The sequence below is a fragment of the Trichosurus vulpecula genome, chromosome 2 (genome assembly GCF_011100635.1).
Source record: "Trichosurus vulpecula isolate mTriVul1 chromosome 2, mTriVul1.pri, whole genome shotgun sequence".
Lineage (NCBI taxonomy): Eukaryota > Metazoa > Chordata > Mammalia > Diprotodontia > Phalangeridae > Trichosurus > Trichosurus vulpecula.
In genome coordinates this window covers 34,738,012-34,759,794 of record NC_050574.1, presented here as the reverse complement: position 1 = coordinate 34,759,794, position 21,783 = coordinate 34,738,012, and the positions used below count along the sequence as shown (strand labels likewise).

At 58.0% G+C, this 21,783-nt stretch overlaps 2 protein-coding genes across 2 annotated transcripts in view; one reads left to right on the top strand and one right to left on the bottom strand.

Moving 5' to 3' along the window:
• Window positions 1–21,783, bottom strand: part of LOC118839020 (zinc finger protein 850-like) — a 902,460-nt gene that overhangs the window by 613,927 nt on the left and 266,750 nt on the right. The window lies entirely within an intron of this gene.
• On the top strand, window positions 384–11,593 carry ARHGAP33 (Rho GTPase activating protein 33). The gene is made up of 22 exons (XM_036746497.1): window positions 384–454; window positions 2,018–2,115; window positions 2,270–2,354; window positions 2,538–2,618; window positions 2,783–2,917; window positions 3,051–3,143; window positions 3,646–3,768; window positions 3,850–3,927; window positions 4,020–4,086; window positions 4,171–4,236; window positions 4,359–4,508; window positions 5,024–5,126; window positions 5,241–5,385; window positions 5,483–5,565; window positions 5,695–5,802; window positions 6,040–6,185; window positions 6,966–7,107; window positions 7,191–7,336; window positions 7,430–7,504; window positions 8,848–9,483; window positions 9,610–10,004; window positions 10,206–11,593. The coding sequence occupies exons 1-22, from the start codon at window positions 449–451 to the stop codon at window positions 11,019–11,021; spliced, it is 3,777 nt and encodes a 1,258-aa protein (XP_036602392.1). The 5' UTR covers window positions 384–448; the 3' UTR covers window positions 11,022–11,593.

Genomic DNA, 21,783 nt, shown 5'->3' with positions numbered 1-21,783 from the left:
ACAGGAGGCCGGGAGGACCCCAGGGCCGCCCTCGCCTTGGGGTTCAGCTACCCCGCGTCTCCGCTTTGTTTGACAGCCGGTCCGGACAGCTCCCGGGGGGCGGACCCTGAGGGGTGTGGCCACACCGGAGTGGGCGTGGCCCGGCGGGACGCCGTGGCCAATGAGGGGCGGGCGGGGCGGGGACGGGACTTGCCCTCCCCTCTGGCTGGCCGGCGCCTTCCCAGTCCACGCCCCCCGCGCGCGCGCGCCCGGCCGTTGGGGCCGTTAGGGGCGTGGCCTCGGCCCGCGCGCCCCTCTCCCCATTGTGTCGCCATGGCGGCGGCTGAGGCGGCGGAGGCGGTGGCGGAGGAGGCCCCGGCCTGAGGAGAGAAAGGAGGAAGAGGGGGAGGAGGAGCGCGACCCCTCGCCCGCCCGGGGTGACAGGGTGACGGCGGCGGCGCGACTGGCCATGGTGGTGAGCGGGAGGGGGCGGTGTCTGTCTGGCCGGTTTCTGTGGGGATGTGGAGGGCGGCGGGGGCGGGGCGGGGCGGGGCTCTGCGGCTCGGCCTGGGCCTCCGTCCTCCCCTTCTGGGGTCTTCATCTTCTTCTGAGGGGGTCTCCATCCCCCATCCCGGGGTCTTCATCCTCCCCTCAGTGGGTCTCTGTCCTCCCCTCCCGGGGTCTCTGTCCCCCTCCTCCCCGGGGTCTAAGTCCTTCCCCCCCACCTCCATTCCCCTTCTCGGGGGTCTCCATCCGCCCCCCAGAGTCTCCATCCCCCCCAGGGGGTCTCCATCCTCCCCTCAGTGGATCTCTGTCCCCCCTTCCCAGGGTTTCCGTCCTCCCCTCAGTGAACCTCCGTCCTCCCCCCAGTGGAGCTCTGTCCTCCCCTCAGCCCAGATTTCTTCCGCTCCGTCAGCCTATCTTTCTCTAAACCTGATTTCTTCCCCTCCAGCCCCGCCTGGCCTCCTTGGCCTTGGCCACATCCTCCCCCTTATCTGTCCTCCCCTTTGCCGGCTCATCCTCCGTGACTCCTCCTCAGCCTGGTCCCATCCTCCCTCTCCATCCCACCCTAACCTCCCACTTCCGTCCCCTCCCCCCTTACCCCCCCAGCATTCCCTTGTCCATGACCCAGCCACAGCTTGTTCCCATCCCTGCCCAGCCTGGCCTGCTGGGTCCAGGCCTCCCCTCCCAGCCCTGGCTGGCTGCTCCGACGCCACCCTCTCTGGCCCTCCTACCTCCATCCCATCCTTTGCCTGGGCATTCTTTGGGTCTGTCCTGTCCCAGTCGTGGTCTCACCCCTGCCGCTTTACCCTGTCCCAGCCCCGTTCGGGGCAGCCAATCATCTCTGCCCCATCGGGGTCTTCTTTCACCCTGCCCTCCTTTCCTCTTCTGGCCCATCCGAACATTATTCCACCCTCACTCCAGCCACAGCCTCTTCCTGCCTGCTTTGCCAGCCTCCACCCAATGCCTCGTCCCCTGTACCCCTTGTGCACCCTTTCTTCCTATCCCATCTTAGGGTCTTGAAGTAGCTGGTGGTGCAGTGGAGTCAGGAACGTTTCTCTGTCTGCCTCAGTTTCCTCCTCTGTAAAATAGAGATAATAATAGCACACATTTCCCAGGGTTGATGTGAAACAGCACAGTGCCTGGCACAGAGTGGTGCTACATAATTACCCTTGTAGTTACTGTTACTGCTTTACCTACAGTCTCCTCTCCCCAACTTTCTCCATCCAAAGATTCCCACCCCCGCCCCCGCCCCCACATGTACATACACGACTCCTCTTCTGTGACTTCTCATCGAAGAGGGCAAGGTGCTGCCTTCAGAGTGTCTGGCATGTTCTGGCCCTGCCTTTGCTTGCACTCAAGAGTCCCGTTGGATTTCTTTTTTTAGTACTATTGCAGCCACACGTGTGGCCGCCTCGTCTCGTTCTCTGGCCTTGCTCTTGAAGAAATAGCATCGGGGCCTCCTTTGTAGCTCTAGGGTCTAGGGACACTCTGGGTAGGGGTGAGGCATTCCTCAGGCATCTTTCTCTCCCCACAGGCCAGAAGTACAGATAACCTGGATGGTCCAGGGGAGGGGCCTGTACAGCCCCTACCCCCTTCAGGGGGCTCTAATGTGAAGGGGAAACCTGGCAAGAGGTAGGAAGGGGATGGGTGCTGCTTGGGATTGTAGGAGGTGAGGCCATAGCTTGAGCTCAGCCAGGTCTCCCCAGTTCTGGGGGACCCCAATTCTAAGTTGAGCTTAGCGAGCGGGGCCAAGGTGCTCAGGGTGACCTGTGACTTACATCCCTAGGATCTCGGCCCCTCGTGGCCCTTTTCCCCGGCTGGCTGACTGTGCCCATTTCCACTATGAGAATGTTGATTTTGGCCACATTCAGGTACTTGGGGTCCCCCATCTGGGCATGGCAGCATGAGATGCCCCCCAGAGCAGCCCCTTTGCCATCTGCCTGCCCACTCTCTCCTGTTGTGTGTTCTATGTTTGGCTTCAGGTCACTGGGGTCGGGGATAGTATTGGAAGGATGGCATGTCCTGGGCCTTGGGTCCTTGATTTTCCTTTTCAGCTGCTGCTATCTCCAGATCGTGAAGGCTCCAATCTCCCTAGTGATAATGAGCTGGTGTTTGGGGTCCAGGTGACCTGTCAGGTAAGACCCTTGCGTCCACATTTTGCCTCTCAACCCTACACTGATTGATTAGTAACCTAGCCCTGCTCCCAGTTTGTCATGGATTGATCCACGAAACTTCTGCAGCCTAAAGTTGTGAGTACAGTCTGTCATTTTCACCCTGCTTCACTCACTATGTCCCCCAGGGCCGGTCCTGGCCTGTTGTCCGAAGCTATGAGGATTTCCGCTCCCTGGATAGCCATCTTCATCGCTGCATCTTTGACCGTCGATTCTCTCGCCTTCCAGAACTGCCTCCAGCTCCAGAGGGCTCCCGGAACCAGGTAAAGCCCCACCTTCTGCTTTACTCCCTACCCCTCGAAACTGGGAACAAGCAGCATTTCAGCAGTGAGGAATGGAGGGAAGGGAGGTTTCTCAGTTCCACCTAATCCCTACTCTACTTTTGTGTCCATCCAGCTGCTGGTGCCACTGCTCCTACAATATCTTGAAACCCTCTCTGGACTGGTGGACAGTAACCTCAACTGTGGCCCTGTGCTTACCTGGATGGAAGTAGGAGTCTGTGTGTGTGTGTGTGTGTGTGTGTGTGTGTGTGTGTGTGCTCAAAAAGAACAAGAGGGAGGGAGGGAGAGAGGAGAAGAGAAAGGGGAGAAGAGAGAAAGGGGAAACGAGAGAGATGCAGAGTATAAGGGAGGGAAGGAAATAGATTAGGGTGTGGGAAGCGAGCCAGGCTAAGTGTTTAAGTTGGTGGTGAATGGAACAGAAAAGATGAAGGGTAGGATGCATGAAAGAAGGGCTACGGGCCAGTGAGGGGAAGAGTCACTTACAGAGAGCCATGAGCCAGCTCTTTCTGCTATGTCTCTGGGTCCTGAAGCGAGTGTGAAAGGCAGAGAAAAGAATGGACTTGGGAGCAGGGACTAGGGCAGGGGGCATATGTCTATCAGAAGCTGCTTAGGAAGTGTCTGGGGAGATGAGAGTGGGAAAGCGTGTGAGTGGGAGGTAGTGTCCCTCCAATGGGGGCCTCCACCTCCATCTCCCCCCGTCCCACCACCAGCTGGATAACCACGGCCGACGGCTCCTGCTCAGTGAGGAGGCCTCCCTGAACATTCCTGCGGTGGCCGCAGCGCATGTGGTCAAGCGGTACACGGCCCAGGCCCCAGATGAACTGTCCTTCGAGGTAATGTTTCAGGGGAAGGGGCTGCAGGGCCTGTTTTGGACATTGACCTCCCTCTGACTCCCACTTGCTCCCCATCCTCAGGTTGGTGACATTGTCTCTGTGATTGACATGCCACCCACAGAGGACCGAAGCTGGTGGCGTGGGAAACATGGATTCCAGGTAGAAAGAGAGGGCAGATGAGAACCTAAGAGGGCCAGGACCTTGAAGGATGTCAGGCCATCTGACCTTTGGCTTTTGACCCTTCCCCTTAGGTTGGTTTCTTCCCTAGCGAGTGTGTGGAGCTATTCACGGAACGACCAGGCCTGGGGGTCAAAGCTGGTAACAACAAGTGGGCGGTGCCAGGGGAGAGGGTGGGGGAGGGGGAAGGGACCTCAAGCCATCCGTGCTGGTTTCCCCCCACAGATCCTGATGGCCCCACATCCAGCATCCCAGCTCCCCTAAGGGAGGGCCCTCCCTCTCTCACGTCAGGTAACAGAACTGGGGCTCTCATCCCCTGGGCCCTGTCCCAGCCCACCCCTCCCCTCTTTTGCTGTGCCTCTCCCTCACTATGAGTACCCTCTTTGTCTCCCACCACAACCACCACTGAGCAGTGCCCCGGCCCCGAGGAAAGCTCGCAGGCCTCCTCCGTTCTTTCATTCGCTCCCGCCCATCTCGTCAGCGGCTAAGGCAGCGGGGCATCCTTCGGCAGCGTGTCTTTGGCTGTGACCTTGGGGAGCATCTCAGCAACTCTGGCCAAGATGGTGAGGTCCTGGCCCAGGCCTAACCTTGCTGGGTCACTCCCTAGCCTCCCAGCCCTCTAAACAGGATTCCTGTTCTCTCCCTGTTGGTACAACTAGAATAGCTGGCATTTACATAGTTGTATAAGATTTATGAAACACTTTACAGTATTTTATTTGATGTTCTCAACAATCCTATGAAGTAGGTGCTAAAGGTAGTACCCCCGTTTTACAGATGAGGACAACATTAAGTGATTTACTTCATGGTCACTAGTAAGGACCAGAGGTAGGATTCAAATACAGGTCCTATCTAATTCCAAACCCAGCACACACTCTTAGGCCATTCTGTCTCCAGAGACATGCTCCATGCTGTTTCTCACAATCAATAACTTAAAACACAACCCTCCTAGAGACCACCTCTTGTACCCTGTGGGACATCCCTATGTATCTGGCTCTGTTCCTACCCCACCCTTTTTATAATTCTCATTCCCCTCACGTGATCATGGTCTCTTCTGCCCTGACCCCATCACCCTTTCTAGTTCCCCAAGTCCTGCGCTGTTGCTCTGAATTCATCGAGGCCCATGGGGTGGTGGATGGGATCTATCGCCTCTCAGGTGTTTCTTCCAACATCCAGAAACTGAGGTAGGGAGGGAGAGAGGGTGGCAGGTTTGGGAGGAGAGCACAAGAAAGCAGGGCCCTGAAATGAAAAGAGGCCGAGGAAGCTCTGATGGCTTCTCCACCTTCATGGGGTCTCAGGCACGAGTTTGACAGTGAGCGGATCCCAGAGCTGAGTGGACCAGCCTTCCTCCAGGACATCCACAGTGTCTCTTCCCTTTGCAAACTCTACTTTCGAGAGCTGCCTAACCCCCTGCTCACCTACCAGCTCTATGGAAAGTTCAGTGTAAGTCCGAAGGGGGCCACCCAGGGAGAACCAGGCATGAGGCCTCAGCCTCAGCCCCAGCCTGTGTACACCCTTCTCCTTCACCCTGTTCCCCCAGGAGGCCATGTCTGTGCCTGGGGAGGAAGAGCGACTGGTTCGGGTTCATGATGTCATACAGCAGCTGCCTCCACCTCATTACCGGTATGGGTAGGGTAGGCTAGGTCCAGGGAGTGGGGAAGAGAAGGGGGTCAGGCTGGGCCCTTGAGGGAGGGGTCACTGTTGGAGGCAGCACTCAGTGAGCGACCCTTCTCCCTCCCTGCCCTGCTCCAGGACCCTGGAGTACCTGCTTCGACACCTCTCTCGGATGGCCCAGCACAGCGCCAACACCAGCATGCATGCCAGAAACCTGGCCATTGTGTGGGCTCCCAACCTGCTTCGGTGAGCTGGGAAGGGAGCAAGTAGCACCCTCCCTGTACGAAGGGAAGACACAGTTTGGTTTCTTTGTACCACTAGCTCTTTGCACAGTGCCTTAATCTTAGTAGACATTTAATTAATTAATGCTGCATTGAATTAAATGATCCTGGCTGCTAGCTTTGCAGCCTTCAGAAGAGTGGCTTCAAGGGTGCTGACAGATCTTTGGGGACCTCCTAAGCCCTGCATTCCCGGTGCCTGCAGGTCAATGGAGCTGGAGTCAGTAGGACTTGGCGGGGCTGCTGCCTTCCGGGAGGTTCGAGTCCAGTCTGTTGTTGTGGAGTTTCTTCTCAGCCACGTGGATGTTTTATTCAGTGACACATTTGCCTCAGCAGGCTTAGATCCTGCAGGTACGCCTGCTCCCCAGTGCTTGTGGCCCGATCCTCCTGGAGATGGATAGAAGCTCACTGGGAATGCTAGCCATGGGCTGGGGGAGGGTGGGGCCCCAGGATCACTACCCTGAGTATCCCTGGGACTCCGAGAACCCTGCCCCCTCCCCCGGCCTCCTTCTCATTTCAGCTCCTCGATTCAGGATCCCCCACTGGTCTGGGATGCTGCACCTCCACGACCCTCCCTTAGCTCCCTCAGGGGCCCTCTTGGGACTAGTGGAAACCGGGCGGGGTGCTAATAGGTCTGCTGGCACATTGCTGGGTATTCCTAGCTCCCTTGGCTTTAGACCCCCTCTTCCCCCATTTTAGAGATCACTTTTTCCCAAGAAACCCCTGCCACATCCCCTTCTCTCATTCCCACCCCTGCCCCACAAACCCTGGACCCCTTCGGGACACGGATCATCGGCTGGGCCCTCCCGAGGTAACTGAGACGGCTTTCCTCCTGCAGCTGCTGCCGCCTCTGCCTCATCAGCTCATTCCTGCCTCCTCGCCTGTTGCTGATGCCCCTACTCCTCCCTTCCCCTCCCCTCCCCTGCCCTTCCCTCCCCTCCCGGGACCCAAGTTGCCCTGGCCCCACCACTCCACCCCCCCCATCCCAGGGTCCCTGCCTTGCTGATCCCTGGCCGGGGGGCTTGGCCTGCCAGGGCTCCTGGGGGTGGTGGGGGCTGTGCTTGGCTTTGCCTGCAGAGTAGATGGGATGGCTTGATGAGCTGACATACTTTTCCACCATTACTCCCCTAGGTCGCTGTCTCCTCTCCAGGCCCAAATCCCTTGTGGGCAGTGGACCCTCCACTCGCCTCCTCTCCCTAGAGGAGGCTCAGGCTCGGTCACAGGGTCGGCTGTCTGAGCAAGGGGCCAAGGCTCCTACTTCACCTGAAGACCAGTGAGTAACACCCGGAATCGGGGAGAGTGGGGAGAAAGGCCCTGACCCAGAGACTGTCCCATCTCACCTTCTGTCCTGTATAGGAGGAAGGGGATCATTGGAGAGAAGCGTAGGAAACCAGGTGGCAGCAGCTGGAAGACCTTCTTCGCCCTGGGCAGAGGCCCCTCCTCGGTCCGAAAGAAGCCCCTGCCCTGGCGTGGAGCTGGCCAAGGGTCCCAGCCACCCCCAGGTGAGCAGGCTCCTGGGCCCAAGGCTGCAGGGCAGACAGGGCAGGGTGGGGCCTTCCCAACAACTGCTCTTCCTGTCTCTTCTGGAAACCTAGGTGGCCCAGTGGAAACAGCCCCACTGAGATCAGCCAAGAGCGAGGAGTCACTGTCATCCCAGGCCAGCGGAGCTGGTGAGGACCCACCCAGGGGTGGCTGGGTTCCCAGGGCCTGCCTGGAAATCACAGTCAGGGGGTGGTGGGGAGGGAGGGAGGCAGGGAAATTATAGCAGCTCCAAATGTAATTCAGTTGAGCCGGTGTTTGTTGTGTCTCCTGTGTGCAGAACCTTCTGCTTAGTGCTACCCAGCATGTGCCCTCCAGAGGCTCCCAGTCAGGCAGAGTAGATATGCAGTACACAGAATGATGCGTCACACGAGGGGCTCCATGCAGGCCAAGGCTGGGGTGGGGTCTCTGGAAAGGACCATCCAAGCTGGAGATGAGCCCAGGGTCATCTAGGCCACTACCCTGATGTTACTGGTGAAGAAGCTAAGGGCCCAAGAGATTAAGGGATTTGTCCAAGCCACCCAGTATCAGAGGCAGAGCTGGCATTGAGATCTCAGACTCCAAATCCGGCCACCTCCCCATGGACAGCCCAGAGGAAAGGAAAAGTCGGGATGTGGATAGAAATTCCGTGAAGAGAGGGCAGATCCCAGGCCTAGGGGACAGCAGGCACATGTGGTGGGGGCAGAACACAAGAGTAACCTGCTTGGGCTGGGGCAGAACATCCCTTGGGGGGGATGAGGAGATGAGACTGGAAAAAGAGCTTGGAGCCTTGAATGCCAGTGTGAGTATACTGTTCTTCTAGACCATGGGGAGCAGTGGTGACAGCTCTGTTCTTCTGGCTTCAAGCCTTAGCTCTGCAAATCCCTTTCCCTCACTGGGGCTATTTCCCTGTCCGTACAAGTAGGGGGTTGGAACAGGCTGTCTCTGAGCTATCTTTTAACACTGAATGAGTCCACTGATTCCATTCAGCATTGATTTTAAGTGTGCTCAGCCCTGGGGACACCTACTGCAAGGAGCTCCCATTCTCCTGGCAGTCAGGAGTAGGTATGGACGGCTACAGAGAGCTGGCGTGTGCACAGATGGTGTAAAGGGAAGGGATTGGCTGGAGGGACCTCCAAGGGCCTGTCCAGCTGTGGGTCTGTGACCCTACATTAGTCCAATAGCAAGCTGCTAGGGGCTTTGAGAATGAGGAGGGTCAGCTCCATCTTCTGAAGAGCATTTGGGCAGATTTCTGAATGCTGGATCAAAGAAGGGGGAGCCCAATGAGAAGGCCCCGAATAAGTAGCCAGCGCGGGGACAGGTGGCAGGCCATAGATACAGCACTCCTGCTACCTGAGGGAGTGGCCTGAGAAGTTCGAAGGAAGGGCAGATTTGGGCCCTGGTGCTTCAGAGGCTGGAGCTTTAGCACACTTGCACAGGGATGCAAGAGCTCTTCCCTGCGGCCCCCAGCAGCCTTCTTCCTGCCTCCCTGCAGGCCTACACAGGCTCCATCGACTGCGCCGGCCCCGTTCCAGCAGTGATGCTTTCCCTGTGGCTCCTGGCCTGGCCGGCTCCTGTGAGAGCCTGTCCTCTACCACGTCGTCATCGTCATCCTCCGGCAGCACCTCGTCTGTGGGCAGTGGGGAGCTGGTGGGCTCTCCCCCACACCGAGTTTCGGCCTGGCTGGACGATGGCGATGACCTGGACTTTAGTCCCCCAAGATGCCTGGAGGGCCTGAGAGGCCTTGACTTTGATCCTCTCACTTTTCGCTGCAGCAGCCCTACCCCTGGGGACCCTGCCCCTCCTGCCAGTCCTGCCCCCCCAGCCTCTGCTGGCTCTTTCATCCATAAAGCTACCCCCCCTACTCGTTCTCCTCGAGGCCCAGCAAGCCCTGCCCCACCCACAGCCCTGGATATCTCTGAGCCTGTGGCTGTTTCTGTGCCCCCTGCTGTGCTGGAGCTTCTGGGGGGTGCTACCCCTGCCACCCCATCCCCTCCACCTGCCACTCCCGCTCCCCAGCTCATACCCCTACTGCTGCGCAGCGCTGAGACTGAGCTGAGTGACAGCTGCCAGAGGGAAATCCGGAGTAAATTGTCCTTAAGCAGCCAGAGAGACCTACAAGGGTCACTAAGTGAGTAACCCTGCCCCACCAGCTCCTACCTAACCTTGGAACCCCCGCATCTGGGCTCAGCCTCTCTTGTCTTCCTTGAGGGACCTCCACGTCATGACCTTTGTCTTTCTCCTCCTCCTCCTACAGGTCCCGTGCCTGGGTTTGAGTCCCCACCTCTGCCTGTGCCCTTGTCTCTCCTTCGCCCCGGAGGGGCCCCTCCTCCACCTCCCAAGAATCCAGCCCGCCTGATGGCCCTGGCTTTGGCTGAGCGGGCTCAGAGGGCAGCACAGCGTCAGCGCCAGCAGGAGATGGGGGGCACAGCCCCACCCCTACCTCGCTCCCCCTTCCGACGTTCCTTGTCCCTGGAAGGGGGTGGGGAAAGTCCAGGGGCTGGAGGCCCTGGGCCCCTCTACTCCATAGTGAGCTCCAGCCACCAAGCCCCAGGTCCACCAGCCTCCTTGCAGCGGCAGCAGAGTGATGGCGGCCTGTTGCGCGCACACATTCCTGGTCCCCCACGGAGGGAACGAAGAGGTCCCGCACAGGTCAGTGAGAACAGCAGCAAAGTCTGTCCCTGTCCCTCCAGGTCGCCCTTATTTTTATGGGGTTTTGACCCAATTAAGATTTACCCATTTCTTCTCTCTTCTCCCAACCCTCAACCACAAAACACTGCATTAATAAAAGTTGTGATAGCTCCCAAATGGAAGCCCAGACAAGCCAATCAACAAATCCGTTTTCCTTCACAGGCGCCCACCTCCTTTTTCTCCTCTGCTGTGACTTCTTCCAACCCCAAGGAGCGCCCCTCACCCTTCTCTGGCCCCCCCAAGCCTCCTCTTCACTCTCTGGGTACTCCTCCCTTCCGGCCTGGTCCCCAGCCCGCTACCCGGAGGACCCCACGTGGTCCCACACTGCCCCCTGACAAGGGGGAAAACTTGTACTATGAAATCAGTGGGGGTGACGGGCCTCCCTACCCAGGCCTGCCTAGGCCCTGGGCTCCTTTCCACCAGGCCCCCGAGGGGCTCAATGCTTCCTATGGGATTCGGGAACAGTCACCACCCCAGGGACCCCCTGACTTCCTCTTCTGCTACCCACCACCCCCATCTCACCCATACCCCCCAGCACTGCAGCCTTTTCCCCAACATAGCCGCCTCTGCTACCACCCCCAAGAATCCCGGCGACGCCCAGCCCATCTGGAACCTGTCTATGTCAACTTGCCCCTCGGTGGGGGTGGACCCTCCCCTACTTCCTCCTCTTGTTCTTCCTCCCCTCCTGCCCACCCCCGAAGTCGCTCTGACCCTGGTCCCCCGGCCCCTCGACTCCCCAACAAGCAGCGCTCACCTTGGGGGCCCCGGCCTCCTCGACCCTGGGGGCCTCCAGATCCTCTCCTGCTCTATCGGACACCCACCCAGGCCTGTGGGAAAGGAGGCGGGGAGGGTCCTCATGGGGTTCAGTATGGAAATGTGGGGGATGGACATGGAGAGGGGGCTGGCCCCCCACCCTCCTACCTGCCCCCCCCAAGCTGGTCCCTCCATGCCAAGGGCCAGACTCACAGCTACTGCTGAGGCTGGAGGGCATGTCTCCTGACCTTTTTTTGTAAAATGTCTCCCTCTGTTGGTGAATGGGAGTCCTAGCTGGTTGTGCCTGCTGATGATGACCAAGGTCCCACAGATGGACCTACTGCCATCACTGGCCCTGGGGCCCCAATTCAATGATCCAGTTTGTAATTTTTCCCAATTCCTCAAGTTTCTAACTTTGTAAACTGGTTCCAATGTGATCTCATAACGTATAACTGTAGTTTCTCTGCCCTGCCCACAAAGAACTTTTTACATGTCTAGGGTTTCTTGCACTAATACGGGGGAGACGGAAGATGAAAACTCTTCCATCTCCCCCAACCCCCAGGATCCCCCAGCATGTCCTGTCCCCCTCCCCTCTTGTCATTGCCCTGTATGTGCAGCTATGAATGTGTACCCAGACGAAGGGCATTGAGGTGTGTGTGTGTGTGTGTGTGTGTGCGCGCGTGCCCAGGTATGCATGTCCGAGTGCGTGTGTCCCTGATGAGCCCCAATCCTGTGTACTAAACATTTAAAAACAAATTTTAACATTAACAGAAATAAAAGTAAAGATGACCTGTGAATTTTGTCATGTAGTATTCAAGCTGTAGTGAGAGGCAGGGAGAAGCTGACAAGGTGGCTGGCTGGGAAAGCTTTATTGGGGTGGGGTCAGGTAGCCTGCACCGGCTGGGCTCAGCCTCGTCCACTCACAACTCCCTGGTTTGAGGGCCCCTGAGAGACAGAGTCAGAGAGGTCATGGCTGAGCCATATTCCCCTTAGGGACCCATGCTCCAGCTCTAAGGACCAGGGTTTGGTTGGGGGAAGAGCTCAGTCTTGTCCCTATCCCCCCTCCCTCGCCATCCTTCACCGTCCCCCCAACCTCACCCTGTAGCTCCATGATGATCTCCTCTAGCAGATCTAGTCTGGGGTGGGGGAGAACATAAGAGGCTGGTGTCATGGTGGGGTCCCCACAGAAAGTGGAGAATGCTTGGGCAGGGAGCAGGGATCAATAGCTACTTACTTCTGCAGTCTGGTGAAGGGGCGCTCTTTAGCCAGCTCAGCCAATACCTGGCAAGGGAGAGAGGATGGGTGGAAGTGTGGACCTGGTACACAGGTGCTTCATAGATGTTGGCTGATTATTAGGAAAGTGCTAAGGCCTGAGCTACAGGGAGAAGGTTAAAATTTGTTTCAAATCCCAGCAGCTATGCTACTGGGAAGGTGGCCCCTGGCAGGTCAGCCCCTTGGACCTTGTGCTCCCTCTAATGCCTGTGAGGCCTCCCAAGGTCTGCGCCCCAAGAGAGAGCAGAGACTTTCTCTTGCGTCTCTGCATCCCCAGGCCTTGGTATCCAGGCCCCTCAGCCCACAAAGGCCATCTCGTCAGGCCAAGGCCATCAGAGGCACGGCTAGGGTGCCCTCTCCATTCTGTGCTTAATAACTGCTGGACGTACATGTGGTGCTCACCTTTAGGCCTCATCAAAATACAATCATTCTTCCTTGCTACATTTCAAAGCCCAGCCCCCACCCCCCAAGCCTTCTGCCACCCCTGTTCTCACCACAGCCATTTGTCTCTCTCTGAATCCCTGTCTTTATGTCTTATCTTATGCACTTGATCCATCCCACTTGATTAGATCATGTCCATCCCAGGGCCCCTCAGCCCACCAAAATGTCTACTGAATGACAGTGTGAAGAAGGAGGATGGGCAGCCTCTTGGGTCCTTAGTCTAGTGGTGGGCAAGTACTCTCCTTGTGATGAGGTGCCCGACTGAGACCCCTCTGCAGACAGGGCTGAGAAGGGGCTTTGCTCCTTTCTATCCAATGTCTCTGAGCTCTTGAGACTGTGCGGGGCTCAGGAGCCCCATTTTTGTCAGACACCTTGCATCCAAGCCCCCAGATCCCTACCTGGGTCCAACCCTCCTGTCTGTTCAGGCGTCGGGCCTGGGCCGCAAGGTCTATGCATTCCTGAAGACTGGGGCCACCTGGGGATGGGGGTTGGGGAAGTCCTCAATCATTGGAAGACAGGGGAGAAATCTTCAACCCACTGGGGAGGGTATCTTCACCCACAAAGGAAGGGAAGGAGGAAGGGGTTTGTCCTCACTCACTTTGGGGGCACGTGGATGGGGATGCAGATGCCTCTGGGACATCTCCTAACAGATCTCGTAGGGCCCGGATCCTAGCTGAGAACCTTCTCTCCAGTCTCTCCAGGGAGGCTGACCCTCTCAGACTGGTCAGTAGGGTTGGCCTCTGGTGAGAGGGGAGGAAGGGGCTAGGTCGATGACAGGGCAGTTAGCAGGCAGCCAGGAGTTGGAAGGAGGGAAGGTTAGGAGAGGCCAAGGGGCCCTTACTACCTCTGGGCTGGGCAGCTTCTTTTTCTCTGCTGATGATGCTTCTTCAGGCTGGGAGCTCAGGCTGAGGCTGCTGCCCAGGGTCAGGCTGCTCCCCGAGTCTAAGGCTGGGGCGCTCCAGGTGTTCCCCCAGGCCCCACTGCTCTCAGGGGACTTCAAGGTCTAGAGAGGCATTGGAGGAACACGGAGCCTCCTCTCTATGCCCTGGCCAAGTCCCCACTGCCCCCAATTCTCCCTCCCACCAATACCCCTATTACCTCAGATGGTTTGGGGTTTGGGACTGTCTTGGAGGACAGAGGCCTAGGCGTGCTAGCAACCTTGGGATCCACCTCAGATGGCTGCTCTGTGTGTGCAGAATAAGGTAAGTGATGCTGGACTGGAAGGGTGTTGCCTTCCCTGTCCACTTGCCCCTCCTTACCAGGTGGCGGTGGTGGGGTCTTTGGCTTTGAGGGGGGGCTGCCCAGACTCCCCAAAGAGGCTTCCTTGAGCGCAGAGTCCTAGGGATTGGACAGCCCTGTCATTGTCTGTTGGGGTCTGCCCCCATGCCAAGCTTCAGCACCTAGCCCAGCCTGTACCTGAGCCAACGCCACCCTCAACCTGTATCGGGTGTCCTGCAGGCTGCCCTTTCGGTCTCGAGGCCACAGCCCCAGTCCTGTCTTGACCAGGGGCTGGTAGGTCGGGGGAACCTGGGGATCGAGCACCGGCGCCTCCCCAGATTCCAGCTTTGCCTTGACCTGGAGGCCTTCTTGCCCAGCCCAGGGAAGGTTCCCTACAGCATGGTGGAGTGGGGGTTACGAGACAGACAACATTGGGTGGGTGGGGGGAATGGAAAGAAAGCTCTAATTAGGGGCACAACCCTGTTATGGGAAGGTGGTGGTCAAGGGTGTTTCAGGGTAGGAGGATATATGTGGGCTGGAGGAGATATCACTAACCAGTAAAGACCTCTTGGACCAGGATGCAGAAGCTGTAAAAGTCGGAAGTCGAGGTGGGAGGGTCCCCCCGAATCAGCTCCAGTGGTAGCCAGGGGTACAGCTCAGGGGGTGGAGGCAGTCCTGGGCTTGGGCCTCCCCAAGGAAATGCTCGCTCTGGCCTGCAGAGCCAGAGGGAGTGACAGTGAGACAGGTGCATCAAGGCAGAGGCTGCGGCTCAGGGAGCAGGGCGGAACAATCGAGGGTCACTCACTGGGACCGGGGCAAGGATCGCCCATGCTCCAGGTTGCTGACTTTGGCCAGCCCGGGTCGAACCAGTTGGACTGCATGGGAGCTGAGGCCCCCGTGGGCCCGGGCCTGGCCTTGGAGGAACAGCAGGGCCTCCAGCACCTGCAACAGCAGCTGCCCTGGCAGGAATCCAGGGGGTATTCTGGGGCAGGCCACATCCTAGTGGGGAAAGAGGGCAGTGTCCTCATTCCATCACCTCAGCTGGCCAGGCCTCCTCCCTTCCTCATGCACCTACATCCCCAGCCTATCCCAGCTCATCTCTGGCCTGGCTACCGGAGCGACAAGAATGATGGTACCTGGCATCTCTGAACCTCAGCCACAACTATTACCTAAGCGGTCACCTCCATCCTTATCTTTGACGCTCAATGTGAGAAAGGCCCAGCAGAGCCTCTCATGTCCGTTATACAGATGAGGAAATAAACACAGGCAGGCCAAGCAGCTGCTAAGTGGCAAAGCCAGAATTGAAACCTGGGTCTCATCCTAATTCCCCAGTGCCCCAGGTGCCCCTAAAATCATCCCTGACAGGAATGTCAGACCCCTCCCCTGCTGAAAACCAACCACAGACAAGGGGAATGCCTGGACTCCACTGTCCTCCAACCAGGCCCAGGCTTCTCCCCAGCCTCAACTCATCGTCCACCCCTGATGGCTCCCCCCTGCTCTCTATCCCTTTCTGGTCCCCAATCCTTCACTCCCTCTGAGTATGTCCAGTGTCCCAGGAGGAATACAACACACGCTAACCCTGGGTCCTTCGGAGGCTTCAGGGGGAGGGAGAGAAGCAGACTTGTCCTCACACTAGAATCCAAAAGCAGATGAATGGGGGGGGGATAACCAGAGAGGGCCCCCCCATCCCCGGCCAGCTCTCCCTCTGGAGCTACGTATGACTCACCCCTTGGGGATGCAGCACTTGGTGTAGGGAGCCCTCCTGGATGGGCTCAAACAGGAGAGACAGGTCAGCCAGGTCAGGGGAGGGGCTTAGAGCCATGAGCAGCAGCAAGTTTGGGTGATGAAGAAGGCTTTGGGAGACAAGATTACCAGGAAGGCTCCGGGGGGCCCCAGCCCCAGATACCCCCCTCCCTCCTGGGGCCACTGGCCGAAGGGGGTCAGCCCTTCTGCTGGAATGGTGGGGGCTCCACGGATTTTGAGGATTAGTCATTACATTGGAAGCTCCTTGAGGGTAGGGACTGTTTTTTTACCTTTTTACATCCCCCGCCCTTAGCACAGTGCCTGGCACGTAGTAGGTGCCCAACAAAGGTCTATTTATTGGCTGAGGACGAGGGAAGGTCCAAGGCTGTCTCCCAACTCAGGCAGTACCTGCAATGCTTCAGGTCAGACAGCAGCAGGTCTGGGAGGGTTGGGGCTGGGGCTGGCTTCAGTTTCCGAACGGTCACTTGCTGTCCCCTCCAGAGGAGGCTTTAGGACAGAAGACAGAAATCAGGGACTAAGGGGAGGCCTAGGGAGAAGAGACTGAGAGAAGAAGGGTCCTGGTGTGGAAGTGGGAGGGGTGGGTATGGGTCCTGTTGGGATTAACAGTGGTGACAGCTAGAGGACACCTAGATTGATGGTCCTAGAAGGACCTTCAGCTTACTTGACCATAATGGTGTGGGCGCCACATTCATACATCCGGTCAGGCTCCCCCTGGGCTGGCAGCAGCTCCTCAGGATCAACCAGGGGAACCCCAAATGTAAGGCCCAGAGGTCTCAGGCTGCTCAGCTTTGGGAGGGAAGAAACCCTACTGAGCAGGTCCCAGCTGGACCCAGCTGGAGGCACCCCCCCCCTCGCCTCCCCCTCCTTCCCTCCTACACGTGCCTATCCTGCTTACCTGGCCAAACCCCAGCCCTGGGACCTGGGGTGACCTCTGGATCCGGTTGGGCCACAGTGACCTGAGAGTGGGGGTGAGGTCAGCACCCATCAGGTGCTCCTCCCCCCTGGCATAATGGGAGAAGGGTCTAGGTAGGGCAGTGAAGGAATAAGCAACATCAGTATTACCCTTCAGCCTGAGGCCGGAGTTGGGAGGACAGGGCCAGGTGGAAGTTTCTCAGAGATCCAGCCCGGAGCCCCCACAGCTCCCCCAAGGACGAAGCCAGTGCAGTTTCACCCCCCTGGGCCAGCAGGGACATTCTGGCTCGGCAATCTCGAAGGAGCTCCAAGACCTAAAAGGTGAGGTAGGGGACAGGTAGAGCCAAAGAGACACATGCTGACAGGATGCGCAAACCTCCAAGTACAAGGGAGAGGTGAAGTCTGGGGCCAACTGGGGGACATCATGGGGACAGAGGCCTGCCGGGGTGGAAACCCCCTCTCCCTCAGCAATTCTTGGTCTTGAGTCACCTCCTGGTGATTTCTCTTGAACCATCATTCGGGCCAAGGAGACCCGGGTCTGAGGCCAGCTTCCAACCCATCCTGACTCTGGGATCCTGAACAATCATGTCATGTCCCTTCTCAATGCTGCTGGCTATGAATGCAGAAAGGTGCTGTCCTTTGGGACGGCAGAGGGCCTGCCCTCAGCTGGGACTTCCTCCAGACCACTGAAATCCAGCTGAAGTCTGTATCCCTATCCCACAGCCCGGAGATGTCAGGGATGGGACTGAAGCCAAGGCTTCCTGTCTTGGAGACCATCTCGCTAACCACTATATGCTATCATCTTGTCTCTAGATGTGAGTTATTAGTATTAAGTCATATATCTCCCAAGGCCTACTTCTGGCCCTCTCTCCACCCCCCCCATTCCTAGTTTTCTTTTGTGGGACCCTGCTTCAATCAAGGGCACACACACACACACTCACACACACACACACACACACTCTTCTTGCTTACTTCCCAGCTCTCCAGTCTAGCCTGCTGGGCCCAATCCTCCGCTGTCCAGCCCTGCTGGTCATGCAGCCTCAGGTCTCCGCCAGCCTCCAGCAGCCAGAGGAGGACCTGGCAATGGCCAGAGAAAGCTCCTGCATGGACTGGGGTACTTCCATCCAAGCAGCGACTGTGGGGGAGAGTTGGAGAAAGGGAAACTGAGGGGAGGAGGGGGAAATCAAGGGAGGCAGACGGGACTGTTGATGGGGAGGAGGCTGAAGCGCAGGTGGGGTCGCTGAAGAAGCTTGGCTTTGGGGCTGAGATGCCAAGGGGCTCCGGCTGACTCACTGGTTGGGGTCTGCTCCAAAGCCGAGGAGAAGTCTAACAGCACCTGCTTGACCCAGCAGCGCCGAGAGGAAGAGGCCGGTCTGACCTGATGAGTTTTCCCCATCCACCTGCACTCCTGGGGGAGGGGAGGAAGGGGCAGGAAGCCTCAGGGTGGGCATGGCACTGCCTACCCCATGCCCGTGCCTCCCCTTGCTAACTCCCCTAAACTCCACGGCCAGTCCCCTTGCTGGGCATCCACCAAGGTAACCCCGGGGATCACCTTTTTTCAGGACCCGGGCCAGCCTCCAGCGGGGTCCCCCAGCAATGGCCAGTCGGTGTAGCTGGGCCAGGGGGCTGTCCCGCTCACTGAGGGAGCCCAGCTTCACAGGGCAGTGATGGGGGAGTGTGGGCATGAGGGGGGCTGCCTAGTGGTCAGCCTAGGGCCAGGCGGAAGATAGGCGAAAGTGCCTGAGAGGGGCAGGGCAGAAGCCCCATGGGGAGGGGGGTGAGCAGAGGCAAAGCTGAGGGTCAGCGGGAATCAGCGAAAGGAAATGGGGGTGGGGGTCTGGGGAGAATCAATGGGGGAGGCTGGGGGGCAGTCTTTGAAAATCAGAAGGGATCTTGAGATGGAGGAAGGGGTCTACAGGGGTGAGGAGGTCAGGGAAATCAGCGGGGCGGGAGATGTTAGAGACGAAAGATCAGGGGAAGGGGAAGGGGGATTAGGGCGGAGAGCTAAGAGGAGCAGGAGGAGGATTGAGACGTGGGGGAGATTCGGCAGGGAGATCTGGGAGGATTCGGAGGGGAGGGGTCTGGGGTATTAGAGCAGAGGGCTCTGGGCAATGAGAGGAGGGGGGTGGGAGACTGAAGTAGAGGAATCAGAAGAACTGGGGGCGGCGGTTGTGGGGAGGATCGAGGAAGAGGGACAGACGTAGAGGGATCTGGGGGAAGCAGCCTCGAAGGGCGACCGTTTGGGCAGAGCCCCGACCCGCATTTGGGGACTGAGCTCGTTGGCGAAGGCGGCGGGCGGAGAGGGAACGCATGCGCACGAGGCCGGCGCGGCTGTCTCGCCCTCCCCTCCCCCACACGTGCACGGCGCCTGCCCAGTGGGGGCCGCTCGTGCGACCGGAGCGGGAAAACGACAGGGCCGCGAGAGGGCCCGGAGCCGTTGAGACCGTTAGTGACGTCAGAGGCGCCGGGCCACGGCGGACTGAGGGAGACGGAAAGCTGGGACCCCTCAGCCCCGCGGACTGGAGGGACTTCCCTCACCCTTCAAGACTAAAGGAACCCTTCACCCCCTCTTACCAGGCCCCCCTCACCCTCCTTGGAGACTGAGAGACTCCCTCACTCCCTCAGAGACTGAAGGGGACCCCTCCTTATCCCTAGAGACTAAAAGGCACCCCCTCACCCCTTTTGGGAACTTCCTTCACCTTCCTATTAGAGACCTCCCTCACCCCCTTATTGACTGAAAGGATCCCCCTCACACACATCTCTTAGACACTGAGACCTCTCTCATCTTTCCCTTAGAGACTAAGAGACCTCTCACCTCCCTCTTAGAGACTAGAGGGATGACCCCCCTCATCCCCAGAGACTGAAGGGACCCTCCCCCACCACTCCTTAGAGACTGAGAAATCTCCCTTACCCTCTAGAGACTGAGGGACCCCCCCCCTCACCCTTCGAAAGGCTGAAGGACCCCCTCACCTCCCCAGACACTGAGGGACCTCCCCCTCACCTCTCAGAGCCTGAGACATCCCCTCAGCCCTGAAAGAGACTGAGGGACACCCTCCCCATACTCCCAAAGACTGAGGGTGTCCCCCTCTTCCTCCAGAGACTGAAGGATCCCCCTCTAGAGACTGAGGGACCTCCCTCACCCCACCAAAGACTTAAGGATTCCCCTCATCCCATCACACTGAGGGACCCCTCTTACCCCTCCCTAGAGGCTAAGGGAACCACCCCCTCACCCTCCTTATAGGCTGAGGTACCCACCTCATTTTCCCTAGAGACTGAGGGCCCCTCGTCATTCCCCTAGAGACTGAAGAAATCTCTCCCCCAGAGACTGAGGGCTCTCTCACAAACTAAGGTACCTCTATTACCACCTCCCCCCCCCAGAGATTGAGAGACTTCCGTAGAACAGAGAATGATAGTCTCCCACAGATTCTAGTGACTGAGGGACTTTCCTAGAGACTGAGAGACCTCTCTTGCACTACCCCTCAGATTGACGGACCCCTCTACATCTGAAAAAATGAGAGACCCTCCCTCACCCTAGAAACTGAAGGACCCCACATAAGCTCCCCTCATCCCACCTCCTAGAATGAGGACCCCCAGATCCCACAGACTAAATGGCCTCCCCTCATCTCTTCTAGATAACTGAGGGGTGCCCACAGATGCCCCTTGGAGACTGAAGGTCCCCTTCACCTTACCCCATAGACTGAGGGGCTCTTTACTACTCCCAGAATAAGGGACTCCACCTAAGAGAATGAGGGACACCTCCCCCCTCGCAGACCTCAGACCGAGGGACTCTTTCACCCTACTTCACAGACTAAGGGACACTTCTCACCTCCATCTAGAGACCAAGAGATAACTCCCTTCCCCAAACCACAGACTGAGGGAGTCCCCTCACCCCAGAGACCAAGGGACATTCTTCGTACACCCACACACACAGGCTGAGAGAGCCCTCCATAGGCCCCACCTTAAAACCAAGGGACCCTCCTCACTTCCACAGGATGAAGGGGGCCCTCTCACCTTGCCTCAGAGAATAAGGTACCACCTGCACCCTGCCCCACAAACTGAGGGACCCCCCCCTCACTCCACCATAGAAATTGAGGGGCAGTCCTCTCAGAGTTCAGAGACTGAGGAATCCTCTTCATCTTACCTCACAGACTGACACTTCCCTTCACCCCAACCCATAGGCTGAAGATCCTCTTCACCCCGCCAAAGACAAAAAACCCCCATAGACCAAAGGACAGCCCTCACCTCACTTTATATATTGTGGGACCCCCTCACCTCATCCCTGAAACAGGTAGCCTCCCTCAACACATCCTACAGACTGAAGAACTCTCCAGACTCCATAGGATTAGGGCCTCTCCTCACCAAACCCCATAGGTTGGGAACCATCCTTCATCCCATACTAGAGACCCAAGAAGCCTTCAACTCTAGAAAACAAGGACCCTCCATAGACTGAGGGACCCCTCCCACCTAATCCCACCTCCCACCATCTGAGACCCCTTCTCAGACCCCACAGACTGAGAGACCTTCCTCAAACCCCATAGACCCTTAGAACCCACAAGCTGAGGGATACTCCTAACCCACTCCAGAGACCACAGGACCCCCTTGACACTACAGACTTAGAAAGTCCCCCCCATCCACTCTAGAAACCAAGGGATATTCTTCACACCACCACCACCCCCAGAGACAAAGGTACCTCCCCAGACCTCACATTAAGGGACCAATCCCCCTCAGATCTTACAGACCATGAGACCCTATCCACAGACCTCACAAATCCTCCTAGAAGCCGAAAGACCCTCTCACTTCATCTAGACTGTGGGCCCCCAATTCCCTAGAGACTCCATAATCTGAGGGACTCCCCTCACTCTCTCCCTGGAGACTCCATAGACCAAGGATCCTTTCCTACCCTCCCAGAGACCCCAGAGACTGAGGGACTCCTCTCATAGACCTTGTAAACCAAAGGACACCCCCTCCAAAACTCTACAGACTGGAGCTCCCCTCCCTTTAGTGTTCTCCTCTTAGCTTCCTCAGAAACCCCATAGCTCAAGGGATTCTACTCCCCTCAGCCTCCTCCCTCACCTCAAACACTCCAGAGGGTGCCCTCTTTCCCCCTGAGACCTCATGGACTGAGGGATGCCCCCTTAGCCTCTACTTCAATCCTCACAGTCTGAGGGACCCTCCTAAATCTACCCAGAGAGCCCACAGACCAAGGGATACTAACCACCTCAGCTTCTTCCCTCTGAGGGGTACCCCTCCCCAATCAGGAACTCCAGCAGAGGTGCCCATCCCTCAGCTTCTTCTGCCCAGAGACTCTTTGGGATGCCCTTTAGCTTCCCAAAGGTTTCAGAGGCTGAAGGGTCTGCTCCAGTTAAAGACCCAACAGAGG